General features: G+C 40.2%; 1 protein-coding gene across 1 annotated transcript in view; it reads left to right on the plus strand.

Annotated features, from left to right (window-relative positions):
* Positions 1-6,442: 6,442 nt before the first annotated feature.
* The window catches only part of ALDH1L2 (aldehyde dehydrogenase 1 family member L2), a 35,705-nt gene continuing 14,610 nt past the window's right edge, over positions 6,443-27,537 (plus strand). Inside the window, exons 1-11 of the mRNA XM_032207637.1 lie at positions 6,443-6,537; positions 12,365-12,506; positions 14,745-14,979; positions 16,989-17,154; positions 18,057-18,158; positions 20,003-20,092; positions 23,429-23,563; positions 23,924-24,049; positions 25,444-25,535; positions 25,901-26,048; positions 26,784-26,903. Coding sequence (XP_032063528.1) covers positions 6,487-6,537; positions 12,365-12,506; positions 14,745-14,979; positions 16,989-17,154; positions 18,057-18,158; positions 20,003-20,092; positions 23,429-23,563; positions 23,924-24,049; positions 25,444-25,535; positions 25,901-26,048; positions 26,784-26,903 — 1,407 coding nt within the window. The 5' untranslated portion in view covers positions 6,443-6,486. The remainder of the gene's footprint in view (positions 6,538-12,364; positions 12,507-14,744; positions 14,980-16,988; positions 17,155-18,056; positions 18,159-20,002; positions 20,093-23,428; positions 23,564-23,923; positions 24,050-25,443; positions 25,536-25,900; positions 26,049-26,783; positions 26,904-27,537) is intronic.

Below are 27,537 nucleotides of genomic sequence, written 5' to 3' on the forward strand. Positions count from 1 at the left end.
CCGCCCCCCGCCGCCCGAGTCAGGCGCACGGCGCTTCCGGCCCCGCTGCCGCTGGGAAATGGAGGCGGAGAGCGGGGCCCCGCCGGCCCGGCCCCTCAGCGGGCATGGGGGTGGGTGCTGAGGGCAGGGAAAAGATAGGCGCCAGCCAGAGCTGGAGCAAAGCCTTTTGCAACAATCTTTGTATTTTTTTTTTTATTTTTTATTTTTTTACAATATTTTTTCTTTCGGCTGTGGAAAACCGCCCGTAAATGCATAAAAAGTAGTCACCAAGCACATCTTGTTGATCCGCCTCAGAAAAATGGGTCCTTGAGCTCTGCTGGATGGCTTCAGCACGAGGCTGAAACGCGTAGAGCTGGTACTCAGCAGCGCCCTGCCTGCAGAATCACAGAGTCACAGAATTTCTAGGTTGGAAGAGACCTCAAGATCATCGAGTCCAACCTCTGACCTAACGCTAACAGTCCTCCACTAAACCATATCCCTAAGCTCTACATCTAAACGTCTTTTAAAGACCTCCAGGGATGGTGACTCCACCACTGCCCCGCGTCTGAGCTGAAAGTGTAAAGGGTAAAACGCTGTGGGGCTGCTTATTGCAGGGCTGGGACCAGCACAGCTGCAGGCCAGGTAACCCAGCTATAGCTGGGTTACACAGGGACCACACTAAATACACCAGGACAACCGTAACATAATCAGAGGCAAGCCTTATTTTGAATACAGTAAAAGGAAATTATTTTCGGAAACATTTTATTAATATAATGCATTTTTTATAAAGGAGCAGGAGGCTGCATAACTCATAACATCACAATTAGACTCAAATACACCAGTGACATTTTACCCTGGCACTCACGATGCAATAATTTCAAAGACTACTTGATTATCTTGTGAAACACTAGGTGGCAGTGTTTGTTGCTGACACTGAAATTTAGGTCAATTCTAGATGCTGGTGGAATTTCTGTTTCTTCTGGAAATCTTACTTGGACTTCATCCTGAAGCCTGTTGTTTCAGTGACAGCAAGTCTAGCTCGGCTCTGGCTGATAAATTTACTGTGCTGACTGATCAGTGAGTGGCCATATGCTGTTGGCACATGTGAAATTATTGACACGTTTCATGAGCATCTTTTCTGAAATTCAGGTGAAAACTTAGGGCTTTCACATGTACCAGGATGTTTTTATTTGGTACAAGCTTATAAAAAGATTGCTTCAATATCTTACTGTCTTCAGAAAATACAGTAGTCAGAAAAAAATCTTTAGACTTTGTTTAACACAGTCATTTTTGGTAATTTAAATATTACTGAAGAGGCACACTTGATAAAGCAATCATTTCTTTTGACTAGACGAAAATGACCATGAAAGTAAGATTTCACATGAACTGAGTCTTACATAAATATGTACTGGTTGAAATTATTTGTTATACCTGAGTACTAGAAAGGGTAGTTGAGAGAATAAAGTCCAAAATACAGTATAATTAACTTGGTACTATGACTCTTTTATTTATGAAGTGGCTAGTTATCTATGACTTTGTAAATCAACATGAGCTCGACTGTGTGAGGTATTAACCTTTTATTTTCCTTTGAAGTTATCCCAGTCAGAACCATCACTAAAGATTAGACAACACAGTTACCTGGTATTTTTAACAGAATTTTTATGATAGTTGACAGCTCGGTGAAAACTTTAACACTGCATCTGAGCAGGAACCATTTTATTTTTTAAAAATGGTGAAAGCATCCAGAGCAAAAATTGCTTTTAGTGTATACAGGCAGAGTTCCACCAAGCTTGACAGACTTGTAGTTACTTATAGGAGAAAGCATTTGGCTTGCTGAATCTGCAGGAAACCAGCTCTGCTATACATTCGTTGTCTGTGGAACATTCAATGCTGAGCTCTCGGAATATTTTAAATAAAGTTCTTCCTCAATTTTTATGGCAGGATTCCCAGAAAAGTTTTACTGTCTGAGACTTGCTGTTTGCAACTCCGATCCACAAAGATAATATCAAATTTTACAAAAGTAGTTTCTTGTCTATTGTATGGAATATGAGAAAAGTCCATTTATGCATTTGAGTAAGGCACATGAACATGATAATTTTTTCTACTGCTTAAATTAGTAAAGTAATTCCCTTTCCTCATCAAATATATACCCCCTTTTGACTACTCTGGAAAAAATGAAATGCCAAACATACAGCTTTAGGTGGTTGTATAGCTGGCAGAAAATCTGTATGACTAGGCTGTGAAAACTTTGCTATCATGTGTGTTTCTAGCCTGAAGTGGATATAAGACCCAAATGGATGAAAAACAAACAAACTAAACCCCACAGTTTTATACATAAACACTGCAGAGAAAAACAAGAAATTAAAGTTTCCCATGAAATCTTGCATTAGCACATGACAAAACAAGAAAAGTTGCTCTTGTACAAAATCTGAGTTGAAACTTGTCATGCAATTAGCATAGTTAGGGAATAACCAGTACAAAGCCTTACTTTATATTTTTTAATTACTCAGTCTTTAAAACTGGATGAACTGTAAAGTACTCCTGAGGAATTAAGGTCTGAACTATGACCAAATCTTTCTTCGTCATGAAAATCCCCATCAAGGCTGATTTCCAATGACAAAAAGGCTATACAGATCTAGTTCAGTCATTTGCTAAATCCCAGGGTATGGTTTTCAAAAGAAAACAAATCCTGGAAGATCGAGCAGTTTCCCAAGTACTTCAGTATGTGCACGTACTCGGCATCCCATGGAACACAGCCTTCCGCAGCAGTCGTGCCAACTCTTGATGATATCTTTAAAGACACTGAGAAACTTTTGCTTTACAGAAACTAGTGAGGATTTATAAAGTTCAGCTGGGTTAGGTCTCACGTTTGTTCTGTACATTTCTGCACATACAAACACATTTTGCTTTGTAAGCATGCTGTTTTACAAGCATGTTTAACTGCTGAATGGTATTTGTGTTTCACATCGGTATACGTAGCACCTTATAACTGTGCAAATTGTGAACATACACCACCGGGAAAGTAGGGAACAGAAGCTAGCTGGGTTAGGGAGAAGGCAGTGCTGGAAAGCTTACTATGGATAATTGCAATTTCCTTCAAGTTAACCTCTGGATTTAAGAAACGAGACCAGAAAGATATCCAGAGAGAAAACAATGTATAGAATGTGCAGCAAATCAATTGCAAAAAATCTACACTGATTATCACCAGAGCTAGGATTTCTCCCCAAATGAATGAGAAATGTTTATAATTTGCAAGGTACTACTACTGCTCATTCTCAGACACATCAATACAGTCATTGCCTGCATGACAAAGAAACCTCCAATTTGAATCGATTGTGAATATTTACGCCGATCCCTGAAATTCTACATATTCAATTTAAGTGTTTTTTGTTTGTTTGTTTGTTTGTTTTGCATTATGAAGAGTTTTGCATTATGATGAGTTTGCATTATGATGAGTTGCATATTGGTTGCACACCCTTGCATATGATGAGTTCATCACTGATCACAAGAAAAAAGCTGATAGCATGCAAATACCATGCTGGCATGTTATTTAGCATGTCCTTATCCCTGTTTGTTTCCTTGCCCCTCTTCATTACTACAAAATCTAAAATAAAGCTTGCACCCTAATCCACTCCTCTTCTTTACATTGAGGCTCTGCTGACAATGGACACCTTATCCACTGATTTTTCCCTTGTGTCACCCACCATTTTAATAGTTTGTGAAGTAAAGCCATCTAGACATGATAAATGGAGATGTATCAGTTTCTCAGTGGATTTGGAGTTGTGTTTTGGAGACCAAGGTATGCCAACTAATTAAAAAGCTGATGCTTGGCACATGAAGTGTTGTATGTACTGTGTTGTGGGTGTAGAAGGAATAGAGCCATGAGTCATTACAAATTGCTTATCTAGGAACAGCGGGTATTTTGCCGTAAGCCTGCATGTCAACTGCTAAATGCCAAGTATGTGGTATTGTAGTTGGAGAGGATTTGGGATCACAAACCAGGACCTGGAGCTTCATGAACTTTGGCAGTGTTTGAATCCAGCTCCACGCTTTGTAGTACAGGAGCATTTCTGATGCCAGCCAACAGCAGAAGTTGTTTGCGCTCTGTTGTATGGAATTTGTGCAACTGGATCACTGTATGAAGGCTGCCCTATGCTGCTTCCTCCTGCTGTCTGAGGGAGTGAAGCAGTTCCTTTAGTAAGGGACCAGGTGCCTGTACCTTGTATTTGTGTACATCATAGTTTCAGTCAGCTGCCAAAAGGACTGTCATGTGCTTGCATGTGTATAGTCCTTGGAGAGATACATGACCGATCAAACTATGCAATTTTTAATATTTCTTAAAAAACAAAACAAAACAAAATTTAATTTTAAAAAATAAATAAATAAATAACAACAAGCATTTCAGATGAATGCTGCCTGTAGTAATTAAATGATGCATTAGTCCAACAAGATTAAGGGTTTGGGCGGGCCATTTTCTTTTATTCTCTGTTTTATTTAGTTATGGTTTTATTATGCAATTTTAAAAGGGTTTGTTTGAAGGAAACACTTTTAGTGGTGAAGTTTGGTAGATTTTATGTGAGATAATTAGAAGATATGAGGCCACATCCCATAGAAGTAGTCAGTAACAATAGAATACATTGGGCTTTAAAAATAAGTCAGGAAGGAAAATTTTGAAGCTTTCTTATTGAAAATCTGGAATTACTGCACACCCTTCTTTTTAAACTCATAATACCATGGATAATAGGGAAGGAACCACTTGTATAAATGTGTTTTTCTTCCAAGTTAATGGGACTTTTTAATGAATTCTACAAGTTTAACCAATTCAGTTTTCAGTGTCTCAGAGCAAAGGAACTTGCTGATGCCCTCAGTAGACTGTTCCATAGCCTAGAAAGTCCCCACATACCCCAAATGAAGGCATCATGAAAAGAAACTTCAATCAACTGGAGAAAATAGTCCGCTAGGTTTTAAACCTAGGAAGAGACGAAATTACATGAACTGACTAGTGGTTCTCTGTGTTGAATGTTCATTGCAAAAACAAAGTCCAGTGGTTTATTTTAGTTATAATTTCTACAGGTTCCACTCCATGTCGCCTATTCTTACAGGACTGCCTTGAGTAAGGGGCAGGGTATATATTGTCTACATAAAAGTAAATCGAGGAATGATGTGGGTTGTAAAACAAACCCTCGTGTCGCTGTACATGGGCAAAGTGTCACCTCTCCTTGTGGGACCAGTGCAATGCAGTGACCCTGCTTCCCACATTGCTGAGCACAGAGAAGCAGCAGCAGCTCTGTGGCCACGCTCTTCTTTCAGGCCTGGCCAGACAATTGCAGCGCCCCGAAAAAGAGGATGGGGGCCTTGTTGTTAAACCCTGGACATTGCTATCACAGATCTTCTGCAGAAAAGCCGTGAGAAATGGCTGCGAGTACTGGGCAAGATCTTTTCTGCTGTTTTCTACTGTGACAAGATCTCTGCATGTTATGAATTTGGCATAAGCATTGCACTTACTTCTCTGACGTGGTTCACAAGGCAGTCATATGATGACCAACTTCTCCGCTTTTTTCCTCCTTGTTTTCTTGACAGAAACAGGGTGTGTTTCAGCCTTGCACCCACCTCTATTTACAAATATTTATTTCTTAGGTTTAAACCTGACCCAGTTAGCAAATGTGCTTATACTACTGCCACGGTTTCTGCTGTTTTGCTCTTCATGGTCCTTCTGGGGTCATTTCCATTTGCCTTAGGATATTTTTGGCACTTTGAATGCGTGTTTTCCCAATCTTCTCCATACCTGCAACAAGAAGCTTTTGTCACAACTTTAGAAAGGTGCGAAGGTCGAAAACTTTATGTTACGAGAGGACCTCAGAGGAGGTCAGGGAGGATTTTTTTTTTTTAATTATTAAATAAATGAGCTGCTTGGCATATCCAGCGATGCTGGCAGTAACACGGGGCTCCAGAATGCCCAGCACTGGCATTTTTGCAGCAACAGCCGATCACCTGCCTGGTCCTTCCCCTGTCACCACTGGTCCCAAGGCCACCGTGGAATGGGAGTGGGTGACAAACCTCATCCAGAGCCTCCTCCAGTCCCCGGGGGGTCCCGGGCTCCCCTCACCACCCCTCGAACCCGGCCGGGGGGCTGCCCCTTAGGGGGTGCGTGGGGATACCGGGGGCAGTGTGGAGGTACCGGGGGCAGCGTGGGGGTACAGAGGGGGGGATTAGGGGTGCCATGCTGCAGGTGTGGGACCTCCTCCATGCACCCACCGAGCCCGGGCCCCGGGCGGGGGCGCGGCGCCACGGCCGAGGCCGCCCGGGCTGGCGCGGAGCCAGCGGCATCGGCGCGGGTTGCATCAGACGAGGCGCTGCCGCCGCCGGTGCCGCCGGTGCCGGTGCCGGGGCTCGTCCTTCGGCTCGGCGGGGCCGTGGTAGGGGTAGGGGGGTGCGGGGGGGGGGGGGAAGGAGGGAAGAGGGAGGGCGGCGAGGGGGAGGCAGCCCCCCCGGCGGAGCATCCGCAAGATGCTGCGGGCGGCCCCGCGGCTGCTGAGGACGATCTGCACCACGGGCGCGGTGAGCAGCCGGGGGGGAGCGGGGAGATGCAGGGTTTGGGGGACGAGGGGTAAGGGGAAGGCCGGGGGTGGCCGGGGGGGTTGGTGGGGGTGCGGCGCTGAGGGACCCCCAGAGCCCTGCCCGGGGCTGCAGGCCCCCTGCCCTTGTCTCCTGCCTCCGCCGGGCCCGGGGCTGCCAGCGGGGGCCTCGCCCTGCTGCCGGCCTAAATTCCCCCCGCAGCGGCTTTGCGGGGTGCCCGGTTTGCCCCCAGCCCCGCTCCCCGTCCCGCTAAAGGCACGGAGAGCGCAGCGCCCGCTGCGGGCTGTCCGGCTGCCCGCCCCGGCCGGCTGAGGCTGGGAGAGGATCTGCGCTGCCCCGAGGAGTGCTCTTTGTCTGGCACAAGGACAGCAGCCCTCCGGGAAGGCTGGGAACGGAGGGGTTTAACGAGGGGCTTTGGGGACTGCAGTCAGCGGTGCCCGCAGGGGGAATGAATGACCGAGTGGCTGGCTGCTGGGGGCGCGATGGGACGGAGGCTCTGCATGGGGCAGAGCTTGGGGCAGCGGGATTTAGCACACGCAGCGGGATGCTCAACAGAAAGGAAGCTTTCAAAGCCAGCAGGATTTAAAATTCATCCTTGAGAAGATGTAGCGATATTAAAATCCTCGCTAAATTCGTATAGCGAAGAAATAAAATGTTGTCGTCTATTTGACAGCAGTTACCAAACATTAGCCTTCATGAAATTTGATTGACCCATTAACTGTTAGACATGTATATATACCCATGTACAAAAGAGGCAGTGACAGAAAATAGGTTTTATCTATGAAATAAATATTCTTCTCCGCAAATGTCTTATTGCATTAGACTCTTATGAAAGAAGAAAATGCAACTCTTGGACTTGTCTTCCAATTTTAGGCAGTAGTACTTGACAAGATAGTTGCCAGTATTTGTCAGGCTGCTTCTCTATACGGTGCTTAATTCTACTGATTAATTTTCTTTTGGATTGGGTGTTTTGAAGGAAAAAAAAAAAAAAAAAAAAAAAAAGAACCAGAATGGAAGCAAACAAAATGATGTGTATGTTTTAATGAGCTATTGTGGAATCAGTTCCAGCTCTGTATCAACAGATGGCACGGCCAGAATTTTCAGATTGGGAAATTTAACTTAAAGCTATGTGTTCATATTAGGGCAATGAAAAAAACCTATGCTTTCATATCACAGCAACCTGATCTAGCGGGGAGTGTCCCTGCCTATGGCAGTGGGGTTGGAACTAGGTGATCTATGAGGTCCCTTCCAACCCAAGCCATGAAATAAAAGTGGACTTTCAGACAATCTGAGCATTCAAGACAAGACTGCTTTGCAAGTAGTCTTAAGGTTTTGTGACCTTTACCTTTATCTTATTTTCTCCTTCCCAATAGGAAGCACTTGAGTCAGGAAAAGAGATTTTATTTCGAACTAGTCCCAGTGCATATCAATCTGTGTTACAGTGTAAGCAAAATAGAAGGTTAAAGCAGAAGAAAAAGTTCAGACAAGGAAACCAACAGAATTACAGTGAAGTGAGCATCAATTTATCTGGTAGCACTGTCAGATTCACTACATTATTCTATGATGGGTGAACTAATAAAAAAAAAAAAAAAGGTCAGACCTCTCTAAACTACCTGTGTTCTGTTGTTTCCTACAAGTAGGAACTGGGCATCCTAACAAAAATAAAGCAAGAAATCTACGGTGATAATACATGCCCATTAACCTTACCAAGAAAAGAAAGGCATCTATTAATGAGTATTATATGTTCACAGTCAGCCAAGCAGCTGGATAAGAAACCTACCATAACCTCCTAACACCACTGACAGAAACAGTAACAAGCTTGACTGTTTTAAGTGCTAGTGGTGATGATCCAGTACCCACAAAGCACATTATTCAACTAGATTGTTTTGGTGTTCTCTAAAGAGCTCCTGTCTACGACTTTATGATGAATGCTAGTGACCATATCCTGCCAAAACTTGCCATTTCATTAAGAAAGAAAACACCAATCTAGTTTTCATTTCCCTGTAATTTTATAGAACTTTCACATTTAATTGGGTGTCATGTCCATATGGAATTCTTCTGAAAGGATTTCTCACTGTCACACGTCTAACTCACCTTGGGTAAAAACGTTTGAGGAGAATTTCCAAAATAATATAGAGAGTGGCTATTAGATCTTCTGCTGTGAGGCAGTTGTCAGTTTTCAAACAAGACAAAAGACAAAGGACTGAATCTGTGGTCTGATCACGTAAGCCTTTCCACATGTGGGATTTCTCCCACTGAACCCCACAGATATCCTGTGCATGGCTGACTTGTGGGTTTGGCACCTGCTCTCTGCTGATGACAGTGCATGTGTTAAGGCGACACAAGCAAACTGCCACGTCTAAGCCAGATGTTAATAAAAATCACACAATGCACGTGTACCATTCATTGGAGAAGTAATGTGAGAATTGCTGGTTGTAGCCCAATTACAAGATCCATCTTGCAATTGAAGGCAGTCTCCAACTGAGTAACTTTCTGCTGGGTGAGACAGCAGAGCTGATTTCTTGCCAAACAATCTTTTTGTGCACTGCAGTTAGGATATGGGACTTTCTGAGTTAGCCCATCTGCAATCTTCAGTTTGGCCAGTTTTATTTTTTGTCCCTTTGGAGATTGTGTTCTCTCTTCTCACCATTTGTTGACTCAGCTCCACAACTAGCATGAATTAAGCAAGTGTAGCTTTACCGAAACAGTATTTACAGCAACTCAGGATTTGGGAGGGGAACTGGTATGCAGTTCCATGTAATATGAGGATCAGACTTATTCACAGGGAAACATGAACTAAGAGTTAAGTTTAGGTTACATGTGTCATTAACACTTTGTGGATAAGTGAAGAGAAAGTGGTACTTAAATTGGTGGTACATTTGGACTGTAAATTACAAGATCGCCAAGTATCAGAAAAGCAAGACAGTACAGCAGTGAGTACTTTTAAAGTAATTTAAACTGGGGGTTGGATAAATCTCTAAAAGCAATCATACAACATTGCTCGTGATGGCAGAGCACTGGATTTTTAGCTAAGGTCACTTCCAGTCTTGTGTTCTTACTGAGAGATGCTAGCAAAAGGATGAAAGTAGAATAAGTAACTCATATCTGTCCTATCTTTAATGTTTCTTCAGTGTACTGGTTGGGCTACTGCTGTAAAATAGCACTGCACAGAGATCAGAGGATTTCCTACTGTGCCAAACATGTTCAGTGAGCTGGCAGGTTAATCTTTCCCCAGCTTGCCTGCTATACTTAAAATAATTAAACGATTAAGAAAATCTGATGACTAATTTTTATAATGCTGCAGTGTTTCTGCTGTAAAAGTAAAGATACTGGTCACAAGGCATTGGGAATACAGTCTATCTGCATCCACTGGGCCTCACTAGATAAACACTGCAAAGATAACTTGTGCTCACTGTAATTCAGATCCAGGACTTGCCTTTGCTATTGTCCACAAACTACTGGATGTATTTTAGGCGTTACTGCCAACAGTGCAGTGTTGGTTGGGAATATTGTCATTACCAGTCTCACAGAGGACATTTAACAGCCAGCTGTAAAAATCTGATTTTCCAACAGCCCAAGTTATGTCCACCTTTGCAACTATTTATTACTGCTGCAGTTGCAGGCGTGCTGACTAATGCTGTAACACAGGGATGGTTTTACTGTGCAGCTTCATTCTGAGGAAAAACACTGCCTCTGGAGACAAATAGTTATTTCCTACTGGTTTATATAAAAATGGTATGCATAAAATAACAAGCAAGCTTCAATATTCCTGTTGTGGAGCCTACCATTTTGTAATGTCCTTTCCCTGAGGCCATCTGCACAACTGAACTGTAACTTGAAAATGGCAGAATTCATCCATAATATTTCAACTGTGAAATGAATTGCAAAGAAATGGATTGTGGTTTTGAGTAACCTGTTTTTCAGGACATTTCTGTTTGTCACAGAATTTGTCATTTGATCTGATGGGCAGTGCAGATCACCTGGTGTCCGATTAATAACCCACTTCCTCAAGCCATCCTTATGTCCCAGACTCTGTACGAAAGGGAAGAGAGGAGGCAGGAGAAAAATCTGCAAGTGCTGACACATAGAACAAATACCGGTGGTCAAGACACTCAGACAGCGCCTCGATTCCTATGTATCACTCTGTGTTCATGGCACCTAATGGGTCATTCAGGATAAAGTTCAGTTGGGAAAGACGAAATTAAGGATGAAGGTGGCGATGTGGATTTATACTCTGTCCTTCATTCAGGCTTCCTGAGAGGAGGCCTTTTAGTGGTCTAAATCTAGGAATAGTTTCCATTTGATGCAGCTGATGGAAGGCAGATTTTTTGTTTGTTGTGTGCAGAGCTTTCCTTCATGACCAGGTCTGCCAGTCCATTTGTTTTTCAAAGATTTCAGTCATAGCTGATGAAAAATGCAAAGGCAGCGCTTGCAAGGGCAGTTCCACACCATGGTCATTTCTGCGCCCCTCCTGGACATCCATCAGGGCTTGTGGTATTGCAATGAACTAGATCTGTGAATAGATCCAATTATGAATTAGCTACATTTTGTCAGGCCACTGACCATCTGTCTCCGTACCCTAATACAGTTCACCTTGAAGCCACAGGAATAATACTTCTGGGATAGAGGTGTTAGGGGCATGGGGCTAGAGGTAAGACGAAAGAAGAGCACAAAGGCACTGAGGGACATGTTTTAGTGATGGAACTCAATAGGTCAGGTTGATGGTAGGACTTGATGATCCTGAAGGCCTTTTCCGACCTAGATGATTCTGTGAGATCTTGGATTATGTTGAAGAGCATCAGTGTATTTGTAGTGTTCACAGTAAAACTCAATTGGTCTTGGAACGGTTTCAAAGTTGAGGTGGATTCACTGAAGCTGGGTTCTCCCCACCTTCCCTGTTCACACAGGGGCTACATTGAGTCCAGAAAATGTAAGCTGTGCTTCATCTGGTGTGTTTCCTTGAAAGGGAAGGATTAAAATTAGAGTGTCCTCAAAGCCGGAGTCCTGCAAAAGTCCATTCTTTAGATTTTGGGGAGTCTAAGGGAATTAGTACTTTTCTCAGAGTGTGAAGAGCTTAAATAAAATAGCAGTAGGTGATTATCTGGTATTATAGTAGTGTTGTGATTCCAACTATCCTAAAGTCAGAAGTTGGGGCAGTTATTGGCACCTACTCAGTCTAAAGAAGCGTAAAAGCATGTATCCACTGTAATGATGAGCAAACACAGAAGGCAGGGGAAGTTCAGCAAGGGAACCTCATAGTGGTATTCCTGTGTAGGAGGATCAAATGGATGATCACTGCTTTTAACTTGGCAGGAACAATGCAAGCTTGTCTTCTTTGTGTATTTATATTAACCACAAATTATATGCCACCGTCTAATTATATAGATTTAGAGGGCATGTTCCAGACACCTAAATTATGCCTAGAAAAACTGTTGTATGTACCTGTTTCAAAAATATTTTCGTATTTCATATCATGTTAGTTATGACTAGGAACAAGGTCATAGAGCCTGTTATGCCTCTTATAGAGTGAAGTGAGTTTGTCTAATAAAAATTATGGGAAACCAATATAAACATCAGTGACAACATCAACTGACACTTTTTTGCTCAGTGTGTTCTCATTTATTTATTTCTGATAGATTAACAATAGGAAAAAAGTTGATTTTTTTTCCCTCCAAAGGCATTTGAGGTAAAAAGATTGTTGCATTTAAACCAAAATGAATGTTGATCAAAAAAGAGCAAGAGAGAAATATAAGAAACAACATCTATAATTTGCATCCTATAATTGGTTTGTTTTAATTCTTTTGATCAGGCTTATCAGAATAAGCTAAAGCTAGCCCTTATAGGACAAAGCATTTTTGGACAAGAAGTTTATAACAAGCTGAGAAAAGAAGGCCATAAAGTTGTGGGAGTATTCACAGTGCCTGACAAGAATGGACAAGCTGATCCTTTGGGTAAGTGTAACCTTCATCTAAATGCTAACATACATACATACATAACAAACCTGCCTTTTCGTGAGAAGGTGATGTCTGTAGGGAATGACTTGCATATTTTGCCTTTATTACACTGAATTCAGCACAAGAACTATGCTTAAATGAAAACACAAGTCCCAGAACCGGTTTGACCTTGTTAATTAAATCAGTATTTAATTTTTTTTTCTAGCCATGCAGGGCCATACATTGTGATATTAAGAAAATAAATTAATCTGTGTGTCTTAAAGGTAATCATCTTGAACTAGATCTTAACACTATGCAAAATATGTAAAAGCAGGTTCAAGGAACAGTCCGATAGGCTGTATTAGCTCCAGGCTTGTTCCCTTTTCTGGAGAAGCAGCAAATAGCTGCTGAGCCTGTACTCAAGCACAAATGTCTGTCACCTGTTTCATGGTGCTGTCTGGGACACTCAAGGCATGGAGCCAAGACTGTTTATCCCTGGCTTTCTGCCCTTTCTGACAAGCTTGTGTGCAGCAGTGTACCTGCAGAGCCTATTTCTCTTCCACCTGGACTATGGAAAACCCACTGAAAAGGGTAGAAGAGGCTTTGCTCTCCCTTTTTACAATGCCAAGATGAATAATGATTTTCTGGACCTCCTAAACAAACAGTTGCCAGGCAGGTATTCAGAACCATACTTGTGCAACAGAACGTAGTGTGATGAAGAATCTTCTTTGGGGTCACTATCTGAATTGTAACTTTCTCTTATTTTCCAGTGCCATGAAAATGGTGAGTTAATAGGATTAGCAAACCTAAGTGCCAGAAAAGATTTTACCTTTATGGATAATCAGAAATTAAAATTACATTCCATGAGCTGTCTCAAGTGTTTCTTCTGCTTTTTTTATTTTGGTCGTGTCCTGACATGTTTTTACAGAACTCTTATGAGGGAAGAATTAAACATAAATTCTGCTTACTTGGGCTATGGCACTCCCAAACTAGCACATAGTTCTCAAGTTTATTACATTCTGTAACCCCGCCTCTTTAAAAGAGTTAATCACACACTGGAAGAATTACAGGAGGTATTAATTTAGAAAAAGACAATTTAACCATCCAGCTCTGGAGGCATACCGTAATACTTGGTTGTGTTACACGAACTATTACTATACAGTTAAACTAGCAGATGGATCACAGCAACTCTTCCACTGATTTCGGTAATGACCATTTTAACTAAGCTGTGGAATGTTTGTTGCTCTCCTAATGTTTTGTTGCTTTTTACTTCCCGATGATCCAAACAGCTGAAGACTCACATGAAATTGTCTAATGCTTCTATATCCTCAGTCAGCTATGATTTTTATTTTAAAAGCAGTTGCAGTGCATGCTAACTTCCAATGCACAGTATGGAATGATATTTAAGTATTTACTTAAGACCTAAGTTGGTTGGCTAAAGATGCTTCAGGTCAAACTCAAGATTCAATTTCAGATACAAAAGAGGAAGGAAGTACAAAAATGTGTTTAGAAATAGAAATTAAATTAGTTAAATTGTCCATACCTCTTCTTGTCTTCCCTTTTCTTTCAATTACACATCCAACTCAACAGCTGTAGAGTTTGACTATACTGTCCTCCCTGTGATGGGTTGTGAAGCAAATGCACAATGGAATGTATAAAACACCTAAAAATTCTCTCTGCAATTAATGCATTTGCTTTTTCTCAGCCTTCAGCCAAATTTTGAGTGTAACTGTGTGTCACAGGGATAAATGGAAACAGATCCAGAAATCACCGGTAAACAGAATTTTGAAGAAATAACTGAAGGCCACTAGCATCTGTTAATATCTGAGCCACATGGCAAGATGCTACTGAGATGAGCATGTAGTAATATTCACATACAAATTGCTTAAATGTAAACTTGAGCTCTGCTAAACTAAACCAGTTACAGGTAAATGTAATTATTGGACAAGAAATGAAGTGTCATTGCTTAATAGTCAATAGCATTCATCATTCTTTTCTGTTTTCCTTGCTACTTATGAGCCAGGCCATAAGAGTGAACTTAAAAGTTGAGAAGGACACAAGCTGTAGGAATAAGAATCAGTGACAGAATTAATAAAATACATTCAAGCACAAAGTTTTCTTTAAACACCATACAGAACAGTACAAAGGGCTCTACATATTACTTTTCATGATCTGAGTTGTCTTGTCATATCTCATTTGAATTTGAACTTTTAACAAAAAAATGTGAATTAACAAAAATATATTCTCGTCCCTCAGCACTGGCAGCAGAGAAGGATGGCACTCCTGTTTTTAAGTTTCCCAGATGGAGAGCTAAAGGCAAGCCTATCCAGGAAGTAGTTGCAGCCTACAAATCCGTTGGAGCAGAGCTAAATGTCCTTCCATTCTGTACACAGTTCATCCCTATGGATGTTATTGACTGCCCAAAACATGGCTCAATTATTTACCATCCATCCATCCTACCACGGCATCGAGGAGCTTCTGCAATCAACTGGTAAGTTTTTGCATGCTGTTCATCAAAACTACGTGTATGTCCTGGTGGGATGTTGGGCCAGACCCATTACTCATGTAATTGCTGACACATTTCTGTTGACTTGCAACTGCTCTGAAGCAAGTTCTCTGAAGCAGCTGAGTATTTGGATCATGAATTGCTCTTCATACCTGAGATTCAGCATGATTTCCACTGCAAGTGCAGCTGTTATTCTGGGAAGATCAGTGATGTGATCTGTCCGTTCATATATTTTACTCACATAGGTAAATCGACAGCATATAGTTTCCATAGGCAGGACAGTACCCTTATAGTTTGTCCCCTTCAAACAAACACTAGATAACTGTCTACAGGGCATGATACAGAGCTTAAGATTACATACACACACACACACACACACACACACAAAGAGAGAAAGAGAGAGAAAAGAATCTACAAGAAGAAAAGCTTATCCTGGTATCCTGAGCAATGCACAAAGCTGGGTTCGAAACGCTGTTGTGAAAGAACTACCCTGCAATAATGAACACAGTGGATTCAGATCTAGCATTCCTGTGACAACAGAAATGTCCCTATCATAATGTTTAAATTCAATAAGAAATTGTCTAAATATGAAGAAACAAATTAAAAATAACTGTGCAGGTGGCATGGTGATTATTTAAAGATGTATTGGGGAACAGTGGGAATTAGGCATGACTAAGGGACACCAGCCACAAACAAAGGTCCTAAGCCACTGAGGGTTCCTCGCTCCATCAGTTACAGCCTTTTCCACCTGCTACCACTTTGTTATGAGCAACTATTTTCAGAGGGACATGGTGCACAGAGGAAGGAACTCACTGTAATTTTCATCCTGTTGTCTACTCAGCATCAGCGGCATTTGCCCACATTACTTTCTTCTTCCTCAGTGCAATGCTGAGCACATGTAATTCTCACCAGGGTGCTCTTTCTGTATTCTTAGATAATATAAAACAGATGAGATGCTGCTTAAATGTGTGAAAGATCTCACATGGACTACCCAAGTTTTTGCAAATTTTCATTTTTGATGTAACTGCTAAGTTCTCCAACTGTATTCAGAGTTTTTTTATTCTTTTACTCAAATGCATGGTTTTTTCCTTTTAATGATGTAGTTTTCAGTGTTTATGTTGTGAATTTTCATGTGTGTAAGCCAGATCTCGAATGATCCTGTCACAGCATGGACTGCCAAGGGAATATTTATATTATATATGTCTTACAGAATATGGCATTGGTGTTTGCATGCATACATATTGTTAAAAGCATGCAGAAAAGTTGTACCTCTTCACTTCTGGTTACTTGCTTAAGCACTTTGGTTTGATATTCCATCATTCTGAGGCACCTGCAGCTCCAACAGAAAACTCAAAATTCTATGTAGCTGAAATTCCCTTCAAGTTCAGAGAGATCCTGAGCTGATGAAAACCAGCGTAGGTCTGCGGTATGAGCAGTGCTATGTTCATGCACACCAGCTGAGAATCTGTCTGGACATAAATTCCCCCATTGACTTTTCCTTAAACAGTTCTTAAACATTCCTGCTTTCTTAAGCATCCATCATTTTCCACTCTCACTTTAGCTCTTTTTCAGCTGTGGGACAGCTGTGCTTCCCTTGCTGACCTACAGATAAGTTTTGAAGCTTAGCTAGTTACTGTAAACAATTAGGAATTATTTAGAAAATATACTGTCTAGATAGTTCCATCTTTCAAACTGTGTCACGACCATTGCATACCTGTTGCTCTATGTGTCTTATCACTGATAATCCACTTCAAATAAATAGCACAAAGAACTGTGTGATAAATGCTCTGGATTCAGTTGTAGCCTTTCTTATGTCACTTTGGGGAAATATGCATCAACAGGATCAAAACTTTGGGTACCTGTCTATGAAATGAGCAATGAAACTGGGGGTAAATACTGTTGGAATTTTATTTTCTGCATAAAACAAGTAAAAATGTAACAAAAGGATGCTTTCATACTGCCTGTATTTACTGTAAGGTTTCTTTTACCTCCAGGACTTTAATTCAAGGAGATAAGAAAGCAGGATTTACAATTTTCTGGGCTGATGATGGTTTGGACACTGGACCAATACTTCTGCAGCGAGAATGTGACGTTGGCCAAAATGATACTGTGGATGATCTGTACAACCGGTTTCTCTTCCCAGAGGGCGTAAAGGCTATGGTATGATTACTTGTATTAAATATCAACATTTTAAAATGAAAAGAATAGCGTCTGCTGGGGTTTGAAAAGAAAAAGAAAGGAAGAGGAAGTACCAAATGCATAAATTTGGTAAGACAGGTTGTGGTGTTCAGATGAATTTTAGAGCTCAAAGGAGCTCTGCTGCTTCACAACAGCTGAGGAGGTGGCCTAAGAATATTTGTTGCTGGCAATGGGCAGAGCATATCCTGTTTCTGCAGAAGGCAATAGGTCAGATTTGTGTTGAGTGTAGTTATTCCACAGACTTGAATGTTTTTACAAGGTGAAAATTTTTACAGGCTTAGAGAGAACAGAAAGTTAGGGGTGAGGCTGAAGAAAAAAAGAAGGATGGTGTTTAAAGTTCACAGCCTTGGTGGATTGGCTTTGGGCTTTGTATACGTGTCCTTTTTTCTGGTTTGTTTTGTTTTGCTTTGCTTTAAAATGAAGAAAAGAAAATGCATAAAAATACTCAGCATGGATCATTAGAGGTGTTTTGTTTTGTTTTGTTTTGTTTTGTTTTCCTCTCTCTCTACTTTAATGTAGTGAAATATCTTTCTACAGAAAGAAAAAAGAAAGAGATGAATGCAAACATACAGAACTTCATTCTGTCCTTAGCTAAGTTCTAGTCGTGCAGAATTTAGGCAGCTGCAATTCGTAACTAGGCACTCCAATCAAATTTCTAAGGCTATTTTTTTTTTTTTGTCAAAGAAGTTGAAGTATGTATGTATGTTAATCAGTGCAGTATAGGTTCCCTAGATTTTGGAAAATCCAAGTTTTGTAAAGAAACCTGTTCTTGTGGAAGACAGTCTTCTGCAGTCAGTCCCAAGTATGACTGAGTTCAAAACGGGAAACCAAGCTAACTTTAAATTTGTTACTTTTTTACTTAGGTGGAAGCTGTAGATCTAATTGCTGATGGTAAGGCACCTCGTATACCTCAGCCTGAAGAAGGGGCGACATATGAAGGGATCCAGAAAAAGGAAAATGCAGAGGTAGTGTTGAATAACACTGTGGTTATCTACTGCCTATCTACTGCCTATCTCTAGAAAAGTTGTTTCTAATTTATATTTCAATACTAGTGACATGAAATTAATATAGGCTTTAACTCAGTTGTTTCCTCGTCTCATATTTCTGAGATGAAGCCCCAGGTTAAGCTCATATTGCCTGCCAGCAGTTACATATATATAGAAACTTGGTGACCTACTTGAGATCATCTACAAATAGCTAGATAGCAGCTGCACCTTCAGTGACTTCTTAAAACATTACCATACTTCTAAATACTGCAATGAATGGAGATAGTTTGTTTACCAACAATCCATGCTATATTCTCTGACAGAAATAGGTTTGATGTTAGGAAAAATAAGTGTTGGCACCTACCAGAAAAACAAATAAGCAAGGAGGTCTTATAAACAAACAACACTAATAATAATAATAATAATAATAATGCCCATGTCCTGGAGCATGGGCAACATATACTATATAATTATCCCTACTGCATTAGCTGAGTCTTTGTGGTTGGGAAGGCCACCATAAAATGATAGTGAATGCTGCCTGTAATACCCTCTTTTCCTTTTCTAGACCATTGAAGAAGTTTAAAAGAAAAAAAAAAAAAAAGTGAAAATGTTACCAACAATTTCTTTCTCTTGTCCATGGCGAATATAAAATTTTAATGCTTTTTTTTTTTTTTTATCATATCACAATTCCTGACTTAGCTTAGACACAAACAGCTTTCCATATGGATATTTTTAAGTGTTCTGACCTTATGTAACAGTTATGGACCAAAATTTTGGGGTGCTCATACACATACTGACCCCGTATATAGGAACTAGCAGAACACCTGATGAGGTTACTGCTTTTGACTCCCAGCTATTCTAAAATGTCAATGAAAAGGAGCTGACCAAGGGGAACATTCATGTCATTATTTAAATTGCAGGAAAGAATGAGAATGATGACCTAACAAATGTGAACAGTATATGCAAAACTTCAATGAATTCAAAGATTTATAGTGCCTTGTAATTTTTAATGTATCTATTTAAATTGTATCTATTGTTCAATTGCTGCATTCATCCCTTAAATGTAGTATATAAGGAACTCCCCTGGATTGAACTAGCTTAATGTCCTGGTTGGAAAACTATTCTCATTGGCTTATAACTTGCTTCTAAATACTCCTTGTGCTTTAACTAGGAAGGACACTTGAGATTTGTTATTTAATAGATATTCTATTACTTTATTTAATTCATTTCATACATATACCAATAGTACTTGCAAAGATAAAGCAATACATTTTCACTAGTGTTACATTTAAAGTATATATGACATTCTTTACAAACTGCAACTTTTAGTAGAGATTCCATTTATGAAACAATTTATAAAGGGTCAGTAAATGATTAGTCAGTATTTTAATAAAAGTTTTTAAAGAACTTAAGAACCAAGCAATAAATAGATCATGTTCAGCAAAAGGTGTTACCCTGACATATGCTATTTATATTTATACTGCGTTTAGTAAATTTGTTAATCATAATTTTAATTATTTATGAATGAATACCTAGTAGCAAGAGTTATGTTTTCATTATATTAGCGTGAGAAGGAGGATCTGTGGAAAGATAAAGGCTGCACAGAGCAGAGAAGTGTTAGAAAGAGCATCTTACTTGATAGGTCTTTGATGATAAGCCATGTGGAGTTCTTTGATCTTCCTGTATTAGCCCACACCCTTTCTGTGTTCTTAACAGTTGAAAGAAAGAGGTGAGGGTGGGGGAGATTTGTAGCTTGGAAAGCCTTAGTAACTGGATTTATAACTAAACAAAGAAGAATTAGCTGACATGTCTTGACTTCCTAGATCTCCTGGGATCAACCTGCAGCAGCTTTGCACAACTGGATCCGAGGGCATGATAAAGTACCTGGCGCATGGGCAACAGTAGATGGCCAGGTAAGCTCTGTAAATTCAGTACTCTATTTGTGACTTTTTTATTACAAAAGCTAAAGGTGTCTGCATACAGGTGAATATAAATTTGAGTTATGTTAGAGTAGCTCTCATTTGGTGATTGTATATTTTGTATATATCTAGAACAAGCACATAAACAAATATACAGAACACAGTAGGTAACATTTTTGTGATAGGTGCATTTAAAAGAAGGATAAGAGCAGTATCTGAAAAATAGTATGAATGGTACAAAGCAGTGAAAAGCAAGGGTAGAATCAAACAGTGCCAGTCATTCATGGAAGTAGGTATGCATTACAGTGTAAAGAAACCCATGCTGTACAGTGGGCAACATCACAGTATAACAGCGGAATGAAACACTAAGCATATAAACACTGAGCACTGAAATAACAACAACAACAACAACAAAAGTATTTTTAAAACAGTTGTCCTGGTTTCAGTTAGCACAGAATTAATTTTCTTCCTAGTAGCTGGTGGAATGCTGTGTTTTGGCTTAGAATGAGAAGAATGCTGATAACACCCCGATGCTTTAATTGTTGCAGAGCAGTGCTTATACTAAGCCAAGGACATCTCAGCCTTTGCTCTGTCCTGCCAACGGGCAGGCTGGGGGGTGCAGTAAGAGCTGGGAGGGGACAGACCCAGGACAGGTGACCCAAACTAGCCAAAGGGGTATTCCATACCATCTGACGTCATGCTAAACAATATATAGGGGTGGCTAGCCGGGGGGAGGGAGCCGGACTGCTCAGGGTTAGGCTGGGCATCGGTCAGCGGGTGGTGAGCAATTGCATTGTGCATCACTTGTTTGTACATACTATTATTACTTTCGTATTATCACCATTGTATCATCATTATTATTATTGTTATTATTATTTTTGTTATTTTTTTTTTTTTCCTGTCTTATTAAACTGTCTTTATCTCAACTCACGGGCTTCACTTTCCATTTCTCTCCCCCGTCCCAGAGAGGGAGGGGGGAGGGTGAGCGAACGGCTGCGTGGTGTTTAGCTGCCGGTCGGGTTAAACCACGACAGTCTTTTTGGCGCCCAACGTGGGGCTTCTTCAGCACGACCCACCTCCTCCTCTGATGATATCCCAAAGTATTTGCCTTCTGGCCAGTCCATGATCACTTCCAATATTCCTGGGCGACTGGGGTTTCCTATTCGAGCCCGCTGAGTAATCAGTGCAACCCACTTGCTCCATGTAGCATCAGTTGCATGATGCGTAGAGGGGACCCTTCCCTTGAACATCCAGCCTAGTACCGGTAATCGGGGTGCTAGGAGGAGCTGCGCTTCAGTACCGACCACCTCCGAAGCAGATCGAACTCCTTCATATGCTGCCAATATCTCCTTTTCAGTTGGAGTATAGCGGGCCTCAGATCCTCTGTATCCCCGACTCCAAAACCCCAGAGGCCGACCTCGAGTTTCCCCAGGTTCTTTCTGCCAGAGGCTCCAGGTGGGGCCGTTCTCCCCGGCTGCAGTGTAGAGCACATTCTTTACATCTGGTCCTGTTCGAACTGGCCCAAGGGCTACTGCATGGACTATTTCCTGCTTGATTTGTTCAAAGGCTTGTCGTTGTTCAGGGCCCCATTCAAACTCATTCTTCTTACGAGTTACTTGGTAGAGTGGGTTTACAATCAGACTGTAATTTGGGATGTGCATTCTCCAAAACCCCACAACACCTAGGAAAGTCTGTGTTTCTTTTTTGTTAGTTGGTGGAGACATAGCTGTTATTTTGTTGATCACATCCATTGGGATTTGACGACGTCCATCTTGCCATTTTATTCCTAAAAACTGGTGGAATGCTGTGTTTTGGCTTAGAATGAGAAGAATGCTGATAACACCCCGATGCTTTAATTGTTGCAGAGCAGTGCTTATACTAAGCCAAGGACATCTCAGCCTTTGCTCTGTCCTGCCAACGGGCAGGCTGGGGGGTGCAGTAAGAGCTGGGAGGGGACAGACCCAGGACAGGTGACCCAAACTAGCCAAAGGGGTATTCCATACCATCTGACGTCATGCTAAACAATATATAGGGGTGGCTAGCCGGGGGGAGGGAGCCGGACTGCTCGGGGTTAGGCTGGGCATCGGTCAGCGGGTGGTGAGCAATTGCATTGTGCATCACTTGTTTGTACATACTATTATTACTTTCGTATTATCACCATTGTATCATCATTATTATTATTGTTATTATTATTTTTGTTATTTTTTTTTTTTTCCTGTCTTATTAAACTGTCTTTATCTCAACTCACGGGCTTCACTTTCCATTTCTCTCCCCTGTCCCAGAGAGGGAGGGGGGAGGGTGAGCGAACGGCTGCGTGGTGTTTAGCTGCCGGTCGGGTTAAACCACGACAACAGTTTTGGTCCTAAGAATACTAGAATTATTTACAGAAATAAATTTATCCAATTTAATCGCAAAATAACTACTTCCTTTTCATGTTGCAGATTTGCAGTACTTAAAGGAGGCTTATAGAAAAGATGGAGAACAACTCTTTGCTCAGTCAGATGATGACAGGAGAGGGGGGAAGGGTTTTAAGCTAAAAGAGATGAGATTTAGATTAGAGGTTATGATGAAATTCTTCACTCAGAGAGTGGTGAGGCACTGGAACTGGCTGCCAAGACAAGCTATGGATGCCCCATCCCTGGAGGTGTTTGAGGCCAGGTTGAATGAGGCCCTGGGCAACCCGATTTATTGGGTGGCATCCCTGCCCGTGGCAGGGGGGTTGGAAATGGATGATCTTTAAGGTCCCTTCCAACCCAAGACATTATGTGATTCTATGATTCTATTCTGTATTTTAAAACCATTACGCATTTGATCCGCATTTTACTTGCATAAAATATTTTAAAGTCACATTTCCTGTGTATGATGTCCAAATTTTGTTAGCCAGATGCTGCTAGTCTGCTCCAAAAGCCTGGCTCTGCCCTAATATTGAGGGACTGATTTGAGAGCCCAGAAAGAGCAGAAGAGACTAAATGAGAGGCAGCATTCAGCATTTCCAGCCTGGAGGCAGATCAGGACTCCACTACTCACAGCCAGGCTTCTGCTGGTCTCTCATTTTGGACATGTGCTGACAAAAATTGCTTCCCTTTCTGCATTGATTTAGTCTTGCACAACGTTACAGCTAAGCAGCTTTGCAGGTTTAGACAGCTTGCAAAGTTTTACATGTCCTGGGCTGCAAAGATACAGAAATAATGTTATATCGTGTTTTCCATGTGTAGTTACTTATATTTTATTACTTTACATTATATTAAAGCTTCCAAAAAGTATCACTTCATCATTAGGATTTTAAAGCATGTTTAGAATCTATGTACTTTTAAATCAATTTCTTTTTAGGTGGTTACTTTTTATGGATCATCATTACTTGATGCTTCAGTGCCTGCTGGGCAAGAGTTGGCAATAAAAGGTGCTTCAAGACCTGGACTTGTAACCAAGAATGGCCTGGTCATTTTTGGTAATGATGGGAAGATGGTAAGTGCTCACCCTGGCAAACATGAGTATGGATGGAATAAATTAGCAAGAAGTGCAGGTAGTGTGGAATTGTTATGCTATACAAATTGAGCTGCATAGAAAAGACATCTTTATAGAAATGACATTCATGTTTTGCTTCAAACTAAATCCATGTTCATTTTCAATGGATTAAAATGTATTAACGCTAAGGAGGAATCTGAAGACAAGTAGGAATGACCTGTCAAATTACCTGTATCATTGCAGCTTTCCTACAAGCCATTTATTTTACTATTTCCACGACCATATCAGTAACTAAAAACTCTCCACACAATGATGTATTGCCCCCCAGATAATTTAAAGTCATATCCCCTCATTTTTCAGGTACTAGTGCGAAATCTACAGTTTGAGGATGGAAAAATGATCCCTGCATCTAAATACTTCTCTGCTGATGAAACAACTGCCCTGGAACTTACAGAAGAGGAAAAAAAGATGGCAGAAGATATTAGGGTAATCAAATAAACTGTTTTAGTAGTATATTACTTCAGACAAAAGCATTGTGTACTTCTCATTATAAGGAAGGCATGGCTTTTATTTCACCAAAAAAATTGTTTTTTGAAGCATATGGGGTCAAATCTTTCATTATTAAAATAAATTCTGATAGATGTGAGAATTCACTAGAATATACAAAAATTTACACATAACCCTATCAAATTTTCTTTCAGATACAAGTGGTACAAAGACAGTGATCACAGGGTCAGTGATAGTAAATGTTTGTGAATGATGAAGGTGGGAGTGAGTGTAGAGTGAGGAGAAACAAAAGGACATTTGTCTCACAACAGTGAGATTTTCTAGACCTTCATAGTTCTGAGATCCTTTCTTCACAGTGGTAGCACTCACTTGGATGCAGTCTGAATGGTTCTTGTGGACAAGCTCCAGGGAGTCTTGGAACAGCAGTCTGAGAGAGAAAAGCAGCAGTTTTCTCCTCTGCCTTTGTGCTGTCTTCTGCCACAACCATACACAAGAGGCTACCTCGCAGAGGGATGTGGCGATGAGGCAGCTGGAGCAGAAATGTCTCAAGGCAAGAGGCACCTTGCTGCCATCTTCCATAGTCTTCCCACTCTGTAATGAGTGTCATGTGCTTAGATTGAAGCCACATTGGTGATTAGTTTGGGTTTCGTGCCAGAGCAACTGATCACAGATGTCTTCCCTTCCGCTAGCTCAGCTACTTAGCCAATAACTTTTGGCACAAGTCAAGCAGCTTGATGCACTGATGTTTTAAACTGCTTCTCCAAGATTACCTTGAACGTGCTTGCGAGCAACTAAAATGCTGCCTGGAGCTATTGACTGATACAACAGCTCAAAAAAAGGTGAACTCTTCAGTTCATGACATGAGCTGCTGACTCTGAAACCTGATTATAATTAATTGAAATTTCATTCTACCAGTTATTTCACCTTTCACATTAGCAGAAATGTCTATCTGATGCATTCAGCTTAAACTACTTCTCAGCTCTGCTCAGCTGCCACCATCCAGTCACAAAGTTCTCCAGGCAATCCCAACCTCTGTTGACAGCACATTCCGTAATGCAGCAGGAATATATTTGGAGAATAAAGGCCTTAAAAATTGGCATGAAAATTATTAACATTGTACCATTCGGGTTGTGTGTTTGATTAAGTGAAATTATCATGGAAGAAATAATTTTTTTGTATGTGATAATTATGTTATTGGCTAACATGAGATCTATAGAAAGTTCCAGATCCTCTTAAAATGTTTTTCTGTTTTATAATCCTATGAAATAATATACTTTGTAGGCATGGATACCTTATAAAATACCGCTCGATAAATACTTCTTGCAATTAGAGGATTGTTCATCATTATCTCCACATTTTTTGTATATTATTAGGCCATTTGGAAAGGAATTCTGAGCAATGTTGCTGTAATTGAGGATTCAACAGACTTCTTCAAATCTGGAGCATCCTCTATGCATGTTGTCAGGTAAAAAAAAAAAAAACTACTCAAAACAACATTTTGAAGCAAAAGTTAATGGAAACAGTGTTGTCATAGTGCTTTTAAGTCAGGGTTGATAGTGTTCAAAAAATAAAATAAAAATATATAAAATAAAAAAGAAAAACTTTGTCCAATGTATCTTCTTTTCCATAACACCCCCAATTAAACCAAGGGATTCCAGTAAAATGTACAACTGCAGTGCCATTGTTCTCAGAGAGACACGTACACATATATGTGCACATGCATACAAACCAGTGCCCACTATTGACTCCTTTCCAACTTACAATGGTTTGTTTATCTGAATAATTCTTCCATTTGTAATTCAACTTCTTATTATTTTTTTAAATCTTCAGAATGCTAGAAGAAATCAAACAGAAATATAGTGGGCTTCAGCTACAGAATGAAGATGTGTATATGGCCACTAAGTTTGCAGACTTTGTTCAGATGGCTGTCAGAAAACTCAGAGGAGAGGACAAAGAAGAAGAGTTGGTCATTGATTATGTAAGATCTTTTATTTTGCCTTCATTGCTTACTGTTTATTTTTTGGGGGATGATAGATGATGCATTTTCTTAGACTGCTTGATGTGGGAGGAAATACAGGCATTTGGTCATGCAAACTCTTTGTAACTTTTTTTCACCAGGTTTTATATATTTTCATTTTGGAGCGGAAGTATGTGTGCAACATCATTTACAATGTTATAGAAACTGTGAGATCAAGAACACACTTTAGAGTAGCTCTCATACATGCAGATATTCCTACCTCTTCTGCTCTGTCCTGCCAGTATGCCTCAGTCACAATGGTTCTAGACCTTCTGCTGTCCTGACACAAACTGTGCTAGGTTTTTCTTCTAAGTGTCGATTGGAAACTTTGTGTGAAAGGAGGATAGTGTAATTTGTGAAGTCATTAAACATGTCAGGATTACTTGAATTTGGGAATTACACATTCATTTCAAGTCCACTGGGGCCAGCCTTAACCAGGATTTGGTATTTTTTTAACCACAGAGATCCAATGATAAAAATTATTGAAATCTGCTTCACTGTCTCTGAGTATGGGTGTTGGTGTTAATGGAGAATATGATTTCAATTTCATTTTACTTTTTTGGTCATTGCTAACAGCCATATATACATCCTAAAATGGGGGTGGATGTTGGCTGTACATACCAAAAGCTTGTTAAGCTACATTAAAATCTTAATTATTAAAAATTCAAATTAATTTCTTATTTATTTTTCTCTTAGGTTTCAAAAAATGTGAACAACATGACTGTGAATATGCCATACCAGTGTTTCATAAATGGTCAATTTATAAATGCTGATGATGGAAAAACATATGACACCATAAATCCAACAGATGGATCAGTAAGTAATTTTTAAGCATAATCAATACCAGTTTATTTCAATTTCTTTGCCTACAAAAAATCTAAAATACCAAATATTGCCAAGTTCAAAACCATAAATACTTTAAAGAACCTCTAGAAATAATTTTAAATTTTGATTTACTTCTCAATTTGTATATTCTACCATTTTTGCATTTCAATTAAGTTGCACATTAAAAATAACCCAATTCCACTTCAACTAGTATGTCAGTCTCCCTGCCCAGCTCTATGTTTTACCTCGTTTACATTCTTGTTTAGCTTTGCAAAGAAAAATTGCTGAAGTTTACTTGCTAAAGAAGTATTTATTTTAGGATATTGTATATAGTTTTTGTCAGTCATCAACAGTTTTTGTTTTACTTTTATTTACAAGGCTGATGTCTTAGGACAAATATGGCTTTAAAATATCCCATTAAATTCCCAGTTAGAAAGATGATTTCTCAAGAGGAAAATACAGTTCCACTTCGTCCTCTCAAAAACACTGAATATTGGTTGAGTGACTCAGAATTATAAATAAGCTCTGCTGATGCCCTTGTATGCCACTTAATTCTGGAGTAACTGAATTCTGCTAAAATCAATACCACAAATGTCACTGTCATCAGAAGCCAGATTCTAGTACT

Source organism: Aythya fuligula, chromosome 1, assembly GCF_009819795.1.
Source record: "Aythya fuligula isolate bAytFul2 chromosome 1, bAytFul2.pri, whole genome shotgun sequence".
In the NCBI taxonomy this organism is placed as follows: Eukaryota; Metazoa; Chordata; class Aves; order Anseriformes; family Anatidae; genus Aythya; species Aythya fuligula.